The 15,791-nt window shown below is 44.2% G+C and overlaps 1 protein-coding gene across 4 annotated transcripts in view; it reads right to left on the minus strand.

The window, feature by feature from the left end:
• Positions 1–15,791, minus strand: part of STK4 (serine/threonine kinase 4) — a 102,771-nt gene that overhangs the window by 57,764 nt on the left and 29,216 nt on the right. For all 4 annotated transcript variants that reach the window (XM_089307941.1, XM_002721229.6, XM_017350754.4 and 1 more), the window contains 4 exons: positions 14,620–14,787; positions 11,602–11,739; positions 9,461–9,589; positions 8,654–8,840 (listed from right to left, as the gene is read on the minus strand). In XM_089307941.1, the coding sequence (XP_089164067.1) occupies positions 8,654–8,840; positions 9,461–9,589; positions 11,602–11,739; positions 14,620–14,787 (622 nt within the window). The remainder of the gene's footprint in view (positions 1–8,653; positions 8,841–9,460; positions 9,590–11,601; positions 11,740–14,619; positions 14,788–15,791) is intronic.

Below are 15,791 nucleotides of genomic sequence, written 5' to 3' on the forward strand. Positions count from 1 at the left end.
GTAATCTGTGTTGAAAAGAAAAATAAGAAAGGGATGGAGAATCTATTTCCTTTAGATGTCAAAGGAAGACTGGGAAGGTGACAGGATCAGAGATCTGAAAGGAGGGAGGAGGCAAGTCTTTCAGTTAGAAAAAATAAAGCAAATGTAGAGCTCACAGTGTAAACAGACAGACTCCTAATATATTAAAGAAAATTCTAAATGTAAATAATAAAACTTTACATCTCCTAGGAAAAAATATAGGATACTATTTTTAAGACATCTGAGCAGTATAGAATTTCTTTAAAGGGACACAAAAAGGTTATTATATAAGAAAATGTAAACACATTTTTGGCTTCATGAAAATCAAAGCTGCTGTCCCGGAAGAGTCTGCAAACTTAAAAGTACAATGCACAAACTGGGAGAAAAAATTTACAATGCACATAACTCTATCAAAACTCTGAAAAAAATACTGTGAAGCAGTACCTAAAAGATAGGAGGGAAAGGAGAAAGCATTAGACTTCTGTGTGGTCAACATGGAAATACTTAAGATTAAAACTGAAGAGATTTGAGGGGCTGGCGCTGTGGCTCGGGAGGTTAATGCTTTGCCTACAGCGCCGGCATCCCATATGGCTGCCAGTAAAGCAGTAGAAGATGGCCTAGACACTTGGGTCCCTGCACCGGTGTGGGAGACCTGGAAGAAGCTCCTGTCTCCTGGCTTCGGATTGGCACAGCTCTGGCCACTGAAGCCATTTGGGGAGTGAACCAGCAGATGGAAGACCTCTCTCTCTGTCTTTCCCTCTCACTGTAACTCTATCTCTCAAACAAATAAATAAAATCTTACGGCCAGCGCTGTGGTGTAGCGGGTGAGGCTTCTGCCTGCAGTGCTGGCATCCCATATGGGCACCAGTTTGAGACCCGGCTGCTCCACTTCCAATCCAGCTCTCTGCTATGGCCTGGGAAAGCAGTTGAGGATGGCCCAAGTGTTTCAGTCCCTACACTTGTGTGGAAGACCCAGAAGTTCCTGGCTCCGGACTCTGTATCAGCATAGCTCTGGCCGTAGTGGCCATTTGTGGAGTTGGGCCAAAGTGGCTCTGCCTTTCAAATAAATAAATAAATCTTTAAAATAAATAAAATGTTATAAAAAAAAAGTGAGGGTAGAGACTTGAGGCACAGTAGGTTAAGCCACCACTTGTAGTGCCAACATCCTGTGTGGGTACCAGTTGGAGTCCCAGCTATTCCACTTCAGATCCAGCTCCCTGCTAATGCACCTAGGAAAGCAGCAGCAAATGGCCCAAGTGCTTAGGCCCCTACACACATATGAGAGACCCAGATGAAGCTCCTGGCTACTGGTTTCAGTCTGGCCCAGCCCTGGCCATTGTGGTCATTTGGGGATTGAACCAGTGGGTGGAAGCCTTCTCTCTCTCTGCCACCTAATCTGCCTCTCCCTCTCTGTGACTCCAGCTTTCAAAGGTAAATAGATATTAAAAAAAGAAAAATGGGAGCCAGCGCTGTGGCGCAGCAGGTTAATGCCCTGGCCTGAAACGCCGGCATCCCATAAGGGCGCCAGTTCTAGTCTCAGCTGCTCCACTTCTGATCCAGCTCTCCACTATGGCCTGGGATAGCAGAAGATGGCTGAAGTCCTTGGGCCCCTGCGCCTGCGTGGGAGACCCAGAAGAAGCTCCTGGCTCCAGATCAGCACAGTTCCAGCTGTTGTGGCCAATTGGGGAGTGAACCAGCGGATGGAAGACCTTTCTCTCTCGCTCTCTTTCTCTCTCTCTCTCTGCCTCTCCTCTCTCTGTGTAACTCTGACTCTCAAGTAAAAAATAAATAAATCTTTAAAAAAAAAAAAAAAGAAAAATGAAGAGACCAAGCAACAAAATTTATAAAATGTCATTAATAATATTTTGATACATAAAACAACTTTATCCCAAGTTTAAGAATTATTAGGTATTTTTTATTTATTCAATTACTTGGTCAGGGCCATTAAAGATGATGACAGTTTCAACCCCACATGTGTGCTGCAGAAAGAGAACAGCAACTCTAAGAAATGTGGGAGGGGAGGGGGCTGGCGCTGCGGCGCAATGGGTTAAAGCCGCCGCCTGCAGTGCTGGCATCCCATATGGGTGCTGGTGTGAGTCCCTGCTGCTCCACTTCCTAGCCAACTCTCTGCTATGACCTGGGAAAGCTATAGAAGATGGCCCAAGTTCTTGGGCCCCTGTACCCACATGGGAGACCTGGGAAGACGCTCTTAGCTTCTGGCTTTGGATTAGCTCATCTCTGACCGCTGTGGCCATTTGGGGAGTGAACCAGAGGATGGAAGATCTCTCTCTCGCTCGCTCGCTCTATCACTCTATGTAACTCTTTCAAATAAATAAAATAAAGCTTTTAAAAAAAATGTGGGAGGGGAGAGGAAAAGTCACTATTGTGAGATATTTGGGTTAAATTCAGCCTTATTTAAACTTTGCCAAGTATGAGGTACCCATCAGAGGTGAGGAATGTCTGGCCCATGGGCCACATAAGGCCTGTAAAGTCATTTGGTCTGACCCTGCCAAAGCAACTGCAGGTGGAGCTGAAAATTCAAGAAGTCTACAGGCTAATTTTTAAGCTGATAATTCTGCATGGCCCACGAGTGATGTTATAAATATCCAAATGGCCCTTGGCAGAGGACAGGTTCCTCACACCTGTTAAAGACATTGCCCTGGTGTTGGCTGTAGTTATGTAAAAGACATTATAACAAATAAATAGTCTTGATTTAGAATAAAGCCTACCACAGAAAAGGGATCTGTGAACTCAAACAGGAGCACAATTTCAATTCAAAACCATGCACAGAGCTCCCTCTGCTGGCCCAGAGAAAGTGCAATGATCCTAACACTGACAGAAATGTCACTTGTCATGCATGCCAAAGCAACATGTCCTTCAGATCTTGGGAGCAAACAAGGTTCTTCCAGAGCTCTTATTCAAAAAAGAAACAACAAACAAAAACATAAATAGAAGAAGGCTTCCAAAATGTGGTATTTTATCCAGAAAACTGTTTTCAAAGTAGGTGGGCCACGGTTTGCCTCTATGACTCGTATAGGTGATCCTGAGATTATTAATAAAGCAATCAAATCCCACCCCCCAACCTCTACAAGATAAATCTGAAGGCTTACTGCAGATTCCGATTTACATAGTCAGAACATATTCCCTCAAATGCAGCAAAATTACTAGCCTTCCAGAGGCACGTCCCCTCTGAAAACCATGTATGTGCCTTTTCTTTCTGGAAATCCCAGGGACATCCAGAGCAGCTAGTTATTGAAACAACCAACAAGGAGAGGTACTACAGGCCAAGTGTCACCAAATACAACCTGTAGCCTAAATCTTAGTCCCAGTCTCTAACAACGTGATAAATGGGACTCTGTTGGGAGTAATATAATACAATCACTGAGAGTCTGAGATCTGAAATCAAACAGATCTGAGTTCAAATCTGGTCTCTTCTATTACTCATTATGTACCATGATGAAGTTACTTAATCTCTATGCAATTCAATTTCAACTGCTACCAAACAGGAAGTTATTATATCTATCTGGACAGCATGGTTGTAATGATTACAATATGTGAAATGCTTATGAAGAATTAAGCACAGTTTCTGGTAAGTATTAAATGCCTAAATTTTAATAATTACTATTAACAATAACATCTACCATACAAAGTATACCACATAAATCACATGTAAATGTTTTAAACAAACAGAAAACAAGATATCCCTGTAATCTCAGCTGAAGATAGCACCAGACTTATTAATTTCGATGAGTTTTACATTATGACTATAATGCCTATCGATACTGGTAGGCAATCAAAACAATTCAGAAGTTCAGCATAGACACTGGAGTGTTTTCAATTCCCAGCTCTACCACTTCCAGCCATGAACAAGTCACAACCTTACTGCAGTTGTTCCCATACAGATAAAGCACAGAAACATCTCTTTAGACATTAAGAAAGAGCTGAACTGCTACAGATCTTCCCTTATGTTTTTTTTTGTTGTTGTTGTTGTTTTTTTTTTTTGGACAGGCAGAGTGGACAGTGAGAGAGAGAGAGAGACAGAGAGAAAGGTCTTCCTTTTGCCGTTGGTTCACCCTCCAATGGCCGCCGCGCTGTGGCTGGTGCACCGCGCCGATCCGATGGCAGGAGCCAGGTGCTTCTCCTGGTCTCCCATGGGGTGCAGGGCCCAAGCACTTGGGCCATCCTCCACTGCCTTCCTGGGCCATAGCAGAGGGCTGGCCTGGAAGAGGGGCAACCGGGACAGAATCCGGCGCCCCGACTGGGACTAGAACCTGGTGTGCCAGCGCCGCAAGGTGGAGGATTAGCCTATTGAGCCACAGCGCCGGCCCCCTTATGTTCTAAACACAAAGAAATTCAATCCACAAAACAAGCAAGACAAAACAAACAGAAAATCACCATAGCACCAAAACCCAGAAGAGAAAAGCAGGAAAAGGAGCCCCCTAGCAGTGAGCTGAATGATTCCTGGGAAATCCCAACTTGGAAGAACTTTAGTTTTAAGACTGATGTGGGATAGGAATCCAGTTTGGCAGAAGCTAAGACATATCTATAAAGAAAGGGGAGCCAGAAATCAATTCCCTGTACAAAGAAAGGAGCCAGGAAAAAAAATCTACCCACAAGCTTAAGGAGATGATGTAAAAACTCAGCTTCTAGACATATAACCTCCTTAGCTGTACCAGAAGTATACAGAACTGGGAAATAATCTAAAGACTGCTCCGGAAAGCAATGACTTTCAGGGTCCTGGGACTTCTACACATCCCAAGGGATCTCCAAAGAAGATGATTCCCACTGAAGATAAGCTTATAAACAAAAATTACAAAGCATAAGAAGAAATCTAACTACATGAGAGACAAAGAAACAACAAGCAGCAAAACTCAGACCCCAGGAAGTCAAGATAACGGCTGATCTAAAAGATAGTTTACAAATATAGAAAAATGTTCCAAGAAATAAAAGTACAAAAGTTTATCAAATAAAAATAGGACATTATAAAAGAATAACAAGAAAACTTCTAGAAATAAAACAATATTGTCATGAAATAAACTCAATGGCTTTAAACTAATTATGAGAAAATAAGAGAACATAGCAAAGCAATAAAAGACAGGGTACCTGAAGTAGCTACAAATTGGAAGGGACTAAGGAGATGTAACAACTAAAATGCAACATGGTAACCCAAGTAAGATTCTAGAATGGGGAAAAGACATTAGTGGGAAATTGGTGAAGCCCAGACGAAGTCTATAGTTAATCATATTATATAGTATTGATTTCTCACTTTGGTAACAGCACTATGGTTATGTGAGAGGTTAACACTTGGGAAGGGCACAGGGAAACTCAATAGTTCATCTCTAACTCTAGAGTTATCTCAATATAAAGATTTTATCTATAATCCTATTACAAATAATTAGCGCCTTTAATATTTAGTTTTACTCTTTTTCTTTTTCTCAGTTTTTTCTAAAATATTATCTTTTTACATTTAAAAAACTGGAGTAAAGGGGCCAGCGCTGTGGCGCAGTGGGTTAACACCCTGTCCTGAAGCACCGGCATCCCATATGGGCGCCGGTTCAAGACCCGGCTGCTCCATTTCCTGTCCAGCTCTCTGCTATGGCCCGGGAAAGCAGCAGAAGATGGCCCAGGTCCTTGGGCCCCTGCACCCACATGGGAGACCTGGAAGAAGCTCCTGGCTCCTGGCTTCAGATTGGCACAGCTTCAGCCGTTGTGGCCATCTGGGGAGTGAACCATCAGATGGAAGACCTCTCTCTCTCTCTCTCTCTCTCTCTTTGCCTCTCCTCTTTCTTAACTCTTTCAAATAAATAAATAAATCTTTAAAAAAAAAATGGAGTCAAGCTATAATTTTGTTTCCTTATTTTTTCACTCAATAAAAAAAGCATTTCCTCAAATCATTAAATATTTCTTAAAAACAGGATTATTAACAATTTTGTATGGTCTGGCACTCATTCTTATGGAGGGTCAAACATTCATTTGATCAATTATCTGCTACTGAATAATTAAATTAATCCAGATTTTTCAATAATTTTAAGTAGCACATATGGAAGAATTCTTTAAAAAAAGTTTAGGACTTTTTTAAAGTGTATGTGGGTGGTCAATTTATAGTTTTTTTTTAATGAATTTATTTATTTTACTTAAAAGGAAGAAATACAGAGAGACAGAGACAGAGATGGAAATATCTCCCATACCTTGGTTCACTTCCCAAATGCCCACAGAGCCAGGACTGGGCCAGGCCAAAGCAAGAACCTAGAACTCCATGTGGGCCTCCTAGATGGGTGTCAGGGACGCAACCATTTGAACTGTCTTCCACTGCCTCCCAGGATGTGTAACAGGAAGCTGAATCAGAGGCAGAGGAGCCAGGACTCAAACGGGCACTCCAGCAGGGGCACACACCCTAAGCAGCAGCTTACCCTCTTGTACTCTGGAAATACCCTTGAACATAACCTGCCTACATCTTCAGTGATTTTCATGGACTAGATTCCTAGAGAGTAGAATTTACTGGGTCAGAGATTTTAACTTTTAAAGTCTTGATATAGTCTGCATTACAGGAAAAATACCAATTTATGCATCCACCAGCATCATTACCATTCCTTCACCATATGTAAACTTAAAAAAAATTATTTATTTGAAAGGTAGAGTTACAGAGAGAGAGACAGAGAGAAAGAGAGAGGTCTTCCATCTGCTAATTCACACCCCAATGGCTGCAATGGCTGGAGCTGAGCAGGTCCAAAGCCAGAAGCCAGGAGCTTCTTCTGGGTCTCCCACACGGATGCAGGGGCCCAAGGACTTGGGCCATCTTCCACTACTTTCCCAGGCCATAGCAGAGAGAGCTGGATCAGAAGAGGAGCAGCCAGAAAATGACTGGTATTCATATGGGAAGCCAGTGCCACAGGTGGAAGCTTAGCCCACTATTCCATAGTACCAGCCTCTATATGTGAACCGGAAACCAAATACAGATGAAGAGCTTGGGCCCCAAAAAAGAAAAAAGGAAACCTTTTCCTTCTGAAAACAAAGGGTTAATTATAAATATACTGGCTGGCACTGTGGCGCTGCAGGTTAAAGTCCCAGCCCTGCAGTGCCAGCATCCCATATGGGCACTGGTTTGAGTCTCGGCTGCTTCTTTTCTGATCCAGCTCTCTGCTGCAGTCTGGGAAGGCAGTAGAAGATGGCCAAACTCCTTGGGCCCCTGTACCGATGTGGAGACCTGGAAGAAGCTCCTGGTCCTGGCTTTGAATCGGTGCAGCTCCGGCCGTTGCAGCCAATTGGAAAGTAAACCAGCAGATGGAAGACCTCTCTCTCTCTCTCTCTGGGGCTCTACCTCTCTCTGTAACTCTGTCTTTCAAATGAATAAAATAAATCTTAAAAAAATTATAAATATACTGATCATGACCTGAATGGTGAAAATTAGAAAGGACACCAGAGGGGCCATTGCTGCAGTACAGCGGGTTAAAGCCCTGGCCTGCAGTGCCAGCATCCCATATGGGTCCCGGTTCTAGTCCCAGCTGCTCCTCTTCCAATCCGGCTCTCTGCTGTGGCCTGGGAAAGCAGCAGAAGATGGCTTCAGTCCTTGGACCCCTGCACTCACATGGGAGACCCAGAAGAGGCTCCTGGCTCCTGGCTTTGGATCGGCACAGCTCCGGCCATTGCAGCCATCTGGGGAGTGAGCCAGCAGATGGAAGACCTCTCTCTCTGTCTCTACCTCTCTCTGTAACTCTTTCAAATAAATAAAATAAATCTTAAAAAAAAAAAAAAAGAGCCAGAGAGCAAATATTTTAGGCCTCGAGGGCCATGCAGTCTCTGTCACAACTATTCAACTCAGCCTCTCTATCACAGAAGTGACCACAGACAAACATGAAAACGGATGGCCATGCCTGTGTTCCAACAAAATTCTATTACCAAAAGCAGGCAGCAGGCCAGACTTGGCCCACAGCCTACAGTGTGTTGATCCTTAGTTAGGGATAAGGCCTTCAAGTTTTAATAAAGGAAGGAGAAAAAAAAAAGAGAACACAACCATGGAGACTTAGTACCTTAAACCTGTGCAAAGCTAAAATTATCTACACAACTCATCTCTCACTCCAAAATTCTGTTCCTCTGCAAGCTGGTTGGTAATGCACAGAACAAGGGGAAGGCCAAGAGCTGAAGAACAGACGCAAGCAGGGCACCCGGAGGAGGGAGCTGAACACAAGGCGCAAGGCCTCAGTCCCAGGCAAAAAGGACTGGCTAGATTCAAAAAGCAACAGAGGTGGGATTAAGCTAGAACGGACTTCACAGAACCTCTAAACGTGAACAGTCATCATCTTCAACTGAGTACTGGCAAACCTGGGGCCACCATGGAAATGGACTAAGACATATACGGTAAACAGCTCAGAATTTCTCTACATTTTGAGATGAATCATGCATCACTTCTGCAGATCAAGGAACACAGGACAACATTCAGTGAGGGAATGGCTGTCCAGGTTCAAAGGCCGTCCCTCCTCATTGCTGATGCTTTCTTGCCTCAGACCCCACGTGCCAGCCTTTCCCCTCCCCAAACTTCCCGTCCCCACACCCCTCAAAAGAAGGGGAGCAAGACTGAGCCTGCGTGGACTGTGAGAAGCTGTTCTCCGAGAAGCTGTGTATTTAACCAGAGCCTTACTTTTCATAGTCCCTTCCTCTTCCTCATCCTCTGCATTGATCACCATGGTGCCCAGCTGTGAGGGCAAGGTGTCTTCATGCTCAATCATGGTACTGGCTCCATCACTCATGGTGCTGGCCACACGCACAGTGCCCATCTCGTCGCCCGCCGCGCGAACCATCGTGCCAGAATCCATTTCATCCTCCTCCTGTAAAAGGACAAACTCTTAAACTGGAGCTAATCTGACCAAAAGACTGAGTTTTCTGAATTACTATTACTTATCTTGGTGCAAATATTCCTGACTTTGACACTTTTTCAAGTTACTATTTAATCAAAAAAAAAGATCAAATATTCTCCCTTGTGACAGCAGTAAATATATCTAACTCCTGAGGACCCTCTCCCTCTCCCCTTCTGCCACAGTTTTGCAACACAGATCTAAGAAGCTGATGTGAGCACTCTTGGAATCTGAAGATCGTGAGGAACTATGTAAGTTTCAAAGCTACTTGTTAAATATGAAACCCAGATTTCCCTATAGGGCTTGGAAAAACCAAGTCTCTGGCCTGGACATTCTCTCTCCAAAATAAAAAGTCGAAGTTGAACAAAAGATACGGAGGCAAACAAGAAAAATTTTAAAATGCTTTAAGAAGCATTGTTAGAATAGGCAGGGGTTCAGCAGCCTCTAACAAGCTTTGGCCCAGTAGGACAATCATGCAGAAGGAGTCTCAGCTCTGGGCTGATCCAACATCAGCTGCTCATCTTATGTGGACTGGCAAACATGAAGCAGCAAGCATTAATGGCTGAGGCCCACAGCAATGCCTGGCCACTCACTGAGTTATCTTCATCGTCTTGGTCCACTTCCCGCTGCTGGGATTCCTGGCGTTTCAGTTTCACATCCATGGCTTCGTTAATTAAGTCCCGCAACATTGACACTCCTTTAGCATTCCTGACAAACGGGTGCTTAAAGACAGAGTGGAAAACAATGGAGACGATTTATATGGCAACAGTATCAAAACAGTACCTGGCACTTGATAATATTGGTTGGATCCAATCTTTTTCTTTATGATTCAGACAACAGCTAAACCGCATTCACTTTGTAACTGAGCAGATACACAATCATGATGCTAGGTATGCAGATCTATTTCATTATGTCTGCAAATTGAGCCACACCAGGGCATTTATACATTGATACAATATATATTGATCAATCGATCTACTAGGGACTGGCGCCATGGCACAGGTTAATCCTCCGCCTGCAGCGCCAGCATCCCATATGGGCGCCGGTTCTAGTCCTGGCTGCTCCTCTTCCAATCCAGGTCTCTGCTACGGCCCAGGAAAGCAGCAGAAGATGTCCCAAGTGCTTAGGCTCCTGCACCTGCATGGGGCACTGGAAAGAAGCTCCTGGCTCCTGGCTTTGTATCGGTGCAGCTCCGGCCATTGTGACCATTTGGGGAGTAAACCAACGGAAGGAAGACCCTCCTCTCTGTCTCCTTCTTACTATCTGTAACTCTATCTCTCAAATAAATAAATAAAATCTTAAAAAACAAAAATACACAACCATAAAGAAAAATATTGATACATTTGATTTTACTAAAATGAAAAATATATGTATTGATATATATATATTTAGAGTTCTCTCCCATTATATCACAGACAATATTCCTTTTTAATAATGAGCATAAGTAGATTTTATTATCTGTGAGTTTCATTCAAGAAAATTAAGGCGCGCTATAACATACATTATATATATTAATTATACATTATAATATATACATATATATGGCTTATACAAAGGGTTCACTGGATCTGAGATGTTTGAAAACGATTTGGCTAATCCAAGAAGAGCAGATATGTATCAAGTTCACACCGTATTACTGTCAGTGCATGTAAAGAACTGTTTAAGTTACACACGTTCTATCACTTCAACTTCACAACATCTGAGGCAGGTATTTTGTTTCCTTTTATAGACAAAATATGCAGAGGTTAAGTTACTTGCACAAGGAAACAAAGTTAGTAGGGAGCCATGATCAAACTTGGACAGTCTAACTTCATAGTCCAAGTTTCTAACCCTAAGCACACTGCCTGCCTCTCCCATCCATCTTTTAAGGCCCAGGCACAGAAACTGCCTCCTCCAGGAAAGCACTCTTGGTGTCTCCAGCTCAAAGTGGCCTCCTATCCTGAGCTAAAACAGCACTGATCCCAATTCTGTGTCAGGTAGACTGGATGGCATTCCTGCCTTGGCATCAAAGAGTCAGGTTCTACTGTCGGTTCTGCTCTTTACCATACGAGTGACTCCAAGTGAGTTTACCTCTCCTGGCCTCCACTCTCTCACCAACTAAACGGAAACAATACCTGCCCCTCAAAGTGCTCCTGTGATGGTTAGATGCTCTGACACCTGCAGAGCAGCCAGCACCTGTAGGTGTGCTCACTCAGGTGTCAATTCTTTTTCTGATCCTATGCAGCCCTGTATTTTCCTGCATTGTCTTTCCGACAAGTTAACAACGTTCTCATGTCTTTTCTTTTTTTTTTTTTTTCTTTTTTGACAGGCAGAGTGGATAGTCAGAGAGAGAGACAGAGAGAAAGGTCTTCCTTTTGCTGTTGGTTCACCCTCCAATGGCTGCCACGGCTGGCGCGCTGCGGCCGGCGCACCGCGCTGATCCGATGGCAGGAGCCAGGTGTTTATCCTGGTCTCCCATGCGGGTGCAGGGCTCAAGCACTTGGACCATCCTCCACTGCACACCCTGGCCACAGCAGAGAGCTGGCCTGGAAGAGGGGCGACCGGGACTAGAACCCAGTGTGCCGCTAGGTGGAGGATTAGCCTATTGAGCCGCGGCGCCGGCCTCTCATGTCTTTTCTACTCAAACACTCAAACCTCCCCAGAGGCAGGGAATGTCTACTTCCTCTTCACTCGCCATGCGGATGGCTCAGCATGTGAGTGACATGGAGAGGGGCAGCACCCCCGGTGAGCATACCTGTAGGAGCTGAGTGGCTGTGGCCCTCTGCTCAGGGCTCTTTACAAGACACTGCTTCACGAAGTCCGTAAAGTTATCTGACCACAGCTCTGGTTTGCGGAATGTGGGCGGAGGGTTTGTAGGAATCATGAAGATTGCCTGGTTAAGGAAAAAGAGATCTGGTAAAACGAAAGTGATGCTCCAATAAAAATAGAACCAGTATTATATTCAATATTCATTTGTCTAATCCACTGGAAAACCCATCCAAATCCCCACAACAGGCTGAGCATCTCATAGCAGGAAGCACATTAATTAGAGAACCTGATAGATCTCTCTCCCCCTTTTTATCCTCTCTCATATAGTCTTGCCTCCAAAACTTTACAATATTGAACAAGCTTCCTCTTTTTGAAAGCCACAATACACTGCCTTCAACGTGCAGACAAAAGCGAAGAGCATCCACATCCTGCAGATAATCTCATCCCACAGTGTGCCTCCTCCTTCAAAGTTACCACCCTGGATATCAGCCAGGGCAAAAGACATCATCAACTGGAAGTCTACAAATCACATAGGAGTCCATTAATCCCCTCGCAAGCCAAATCAACATTCTGAGACTGCTGACACACAAAGCTGTCCCACCACACTGCAGTTAAATTGTACTATTTTAAAAAATAAGACAGGGGCCAGTGTTGTGGAGTAGCAGGTAAAGCTGCTGCTTCCAATGCTGGCATCCCATACAGGCACTGGTTCAAGTCCCCACTGCTCCACTACCAATCCAGTTCCCTGTTAATGGCCTGGGAAAAGCAGTGGAAGACAGCTCAAATAGCTGGGCCCCAGCCACCCATGAGGGAGACCCAGTGAAGTTCCTGCTTCAGCTTGGTTCAACCCAGGCTGTTTCAGCCACTTGGAGAGTGAACCAGTAGATGGAAAATCTCTGTGTGTCTTTCCCTCTTCTCAGTAACTGAATTTCAAATAAATAAATAAATCTTTAGGAAAAGAAAATAGGTCACCCAGGAATTCCCAGGGAAAAATGATGTATGAACAAGTGTTAGACCCCATACTCTCCCAGATAATCTTAAAAAAGAAAAAAAGACAATTTGAGTTGACACCGTATGACACTGTGGCACAGCGTGTTAAGCCACTGCTTGCAAAGCCAGCATTCCAAATTAGCATGCCATTCGAGTCCTGGCTGCCCTGCTTCTGATCCAGTTCCCAGCTAAGGCACCTGGGAAAATGGTGGATGATGGCCCAAGTACCTGAGTCCCTGCCACCCATGTGGGAGACCTTGATGGAGTTCCTGGCTTCTGGCTTTGTCATGGTCCAGCCCTGCCTGTTATGGCCATTTGAGAAGCAAACTGGGAAGCAAACCAGTGGATAGATCTGTCTTTCCCTCTCTCTGTCACTCTTTCAAATAAATAAATAAATCTTTTTTTAAAAAAAAAAAAACTACTGTTTATTGAATTTCTACTAAAAGAGACAGTTTTTAAAAGATGTAACTCTTTGTGAGGTTGTCATTGTGGCCCAGTGGGGCTTGCAGAGTCAGCACCCCATATTGGAATGCCAGTTTGAGTCCCAGCTATTCCATGTCTGATCCAGCTTCCTGATAATGTGCCTGGGGAGGCAACAGAAGATGGACCAAGTACTTGGGCTCTGGGCAACGAACATAATCTAGGTCTCCCACCTGGGTGGCAGGAACCCAATCACTTGGAGACAAGGATGGAGTTCCTGGCTCCTGGCTTAGGCCTAGCCTTGCCCTGACTGTTGCGGCCACTTGGGTAGTGATCAAGAAGGTGGAAGATCAATGGATCAGTCTCCCCCACCACCCCTCTCCCTGCCTTTCCCTTTGTCACTATGCCTTTCAAATAATAAATAAATGTTTAAAAAACAATCCTTTGCAAAAAGTGAGGGAGAAAATTTAACTTTAGGTTATGTCTTTTATTAGGAGAACTAATCCAGAGCTGGAGTAGGGAGGTATAGACAGGGCTGTAGGATCCCCCAGCTGGGTCTGATAGCAGTGCTGTGATGAGAGGCCCTGAGGGTGGGTAAGCCTGGAAGCTCCCTCTGGTGTCAACACTGAAAGAGTTTCAGTGGAGATGCAGTCTAGAGGACCTTCATACTCCAGAGGGAGACAGAGGTCAGAGAGTCCAGAGCCTCCAGGTGAAGAGGCTGGGAATCCATAAAGCAGAACTTCACAAACCCAAATGCCAGAAGGGGCCTGGCAGGAAAAAAACATAAATAAACCAGGTTAGGAGTTAAAGTTCAAAAGAAGCATTAGACAAAACACTGTCGTAAGAGGTAAATCATACTTGGTACAACAGGGAATCAGAGACTGATAAAGTAGAAAGCTCACATCCTGTGTATAAAAGAGACAAGCACTAATCCGTTCCAGCTAACGTCTCAGGTTAAAATGTGGGTGCCTAACTACTAAACTATATGTAAGGGGAGCAGTGCTGCAGTGTGGCAAGTTAAGCCACCACCTACAGTGCTGGCATAAGGACATAAGGACACCGGTTTGAGTTCCAGCTGTTCCACTACCGATCCAGCTTCCTGCTAATGGCCTGAGAAAGCAGTGGAAGATGGCCCAAGCGCTTGGGCCCCTGCACCCCTTAGGAACACCTGGAGGAAGCTCCTGGCTCCTGGCCTCAGATCAGTCCAGTCCCAGCCATTGCAGCCATTTAGGAAGTGAACCAGCAGATGGAAGATCTTTCTTTATGTCTCTCCCTCTCTCTCTAACTTGGCCTTTAAAATCAGTAAATATACCTTTAAAACAAAAAACAATTATATGTAAATGCTGCCCAAGTCACACTTGCTGCCTATGTCCTCTGGAAGGACGAGGAGCACACAGTCTCTGGAGTGGAGAGGGCTGGATCACACCAAGTGACAAAACCAGACAGTGCAAGTGCATTTCCCACAGGAAGACTTCTCAATGATCCATAATTAATTCATTTATTATCTAAAACCTAACAAAGTAAGCCACTGAACTAATGTTCCAATGATGACCAACAGCTAACCACTCCCCTGGCTTTCTGTCCATTTCCTTACCCTCATGGGATGGATATCAGCATATGGTGGCTTTCCTTCAGCCATTTCTATGGCAGTTATTCCCAGAGACCAGATGTCTGCCACACAGTTGTACCCGATTTCCTGAATCACCTCTGGAGCCATCCAAAATGGTGTTCCTATTACTGTATTACGCTTGGCCATGGTATCCTAAAACAAAAAGAGGAGAGATCAACACTATACATTAAAAATACTTAAAAAGACTCTTCCAATAATTAAAAATGCATTATAGAGAGAAAAAAGCAAAAAACAGTCAAGCTATGATGAAGTAAATCACAAAAGAAATTCAAATGACCAAAAAACATACAGAGGTCAATTATTGAAAAATAAAGATTGACAAAAACATTTTAATAATAAAGCTGACAGCACAGAAAATCAAGCACTGAAATTCAATGTTATTGACATATAAATGGTACAATTTTTTAGCAGGCAAATTACGATACTGATTAAATGTTTCAATGTCTACACCCTTTGATCCAAATCTATTTTTAAAACCTTATCTTAAGGGCCAACATCCCATATGGGCGCCGGTTCTAGTCCTGGCTGCTCCTCTTCCAATCCAGCTCTCTGTTATAGCCTGGGAAAGCAGTAGAGGACGGCCCAAGCACTTGGGCCCCTGCATTCACGTGGGAGACCTGGAAGAAGCTCCTGGCTCCTGGCTCAACATGGCCCAACCCTGACCATTGCAGCCATTTGGGGAGTGAACCAGCAGATGGAAGACCTTTCTCTCTGTCTCTACCTCTGTTTGTAACTCTACCTCTCAAATAAATAGATAAAATCTTTAAAGAAAACAAAACTTTATCTCATGTACAAGTGCCTGAAGACATATGTACAATGATTACAGAAATGTTTATAATTAGAGTGGAGAGGGTAAAAAAAGGAAACAACTCAAATCACCAACAAAATGGGCTAAGTTAAATATAATAAATATCTATACATTGAAATACTATATTAAGGCCGGCGCCGCGGCTCAATAGACTAATCCTCCGCCTTGCGGTGCCGGCACACCAGGTTCTAGTCCCGGTCGGGGCACCGGATTCTGTCCCGGTTGCCCCTCTTCCAGGCCAGCTCTCTGCTATGGCCCGGGAGTGCAGTGGAGGATGGCCCAAGTTTTTGGGTCCTGCACCCGCATGGGAGACCAGGGGAAGCACCTG

Source organism: Oryctolagus cuniculus, chromosome 11, assembly GCF_051225735.1.
Source record: "Oryctolagus cuniculus isolate XC-2025 breed Fujian yellow rabbit chromosome 11, ASM5122573v1, whole genome shotgun sequence".
Lineage (NCBI taxonomy): Eukaryota > Metazoa > Chordata > Mammalia > Lagomorpha > Leporidae > Oryctolagus > Oryctolagus cuniculus.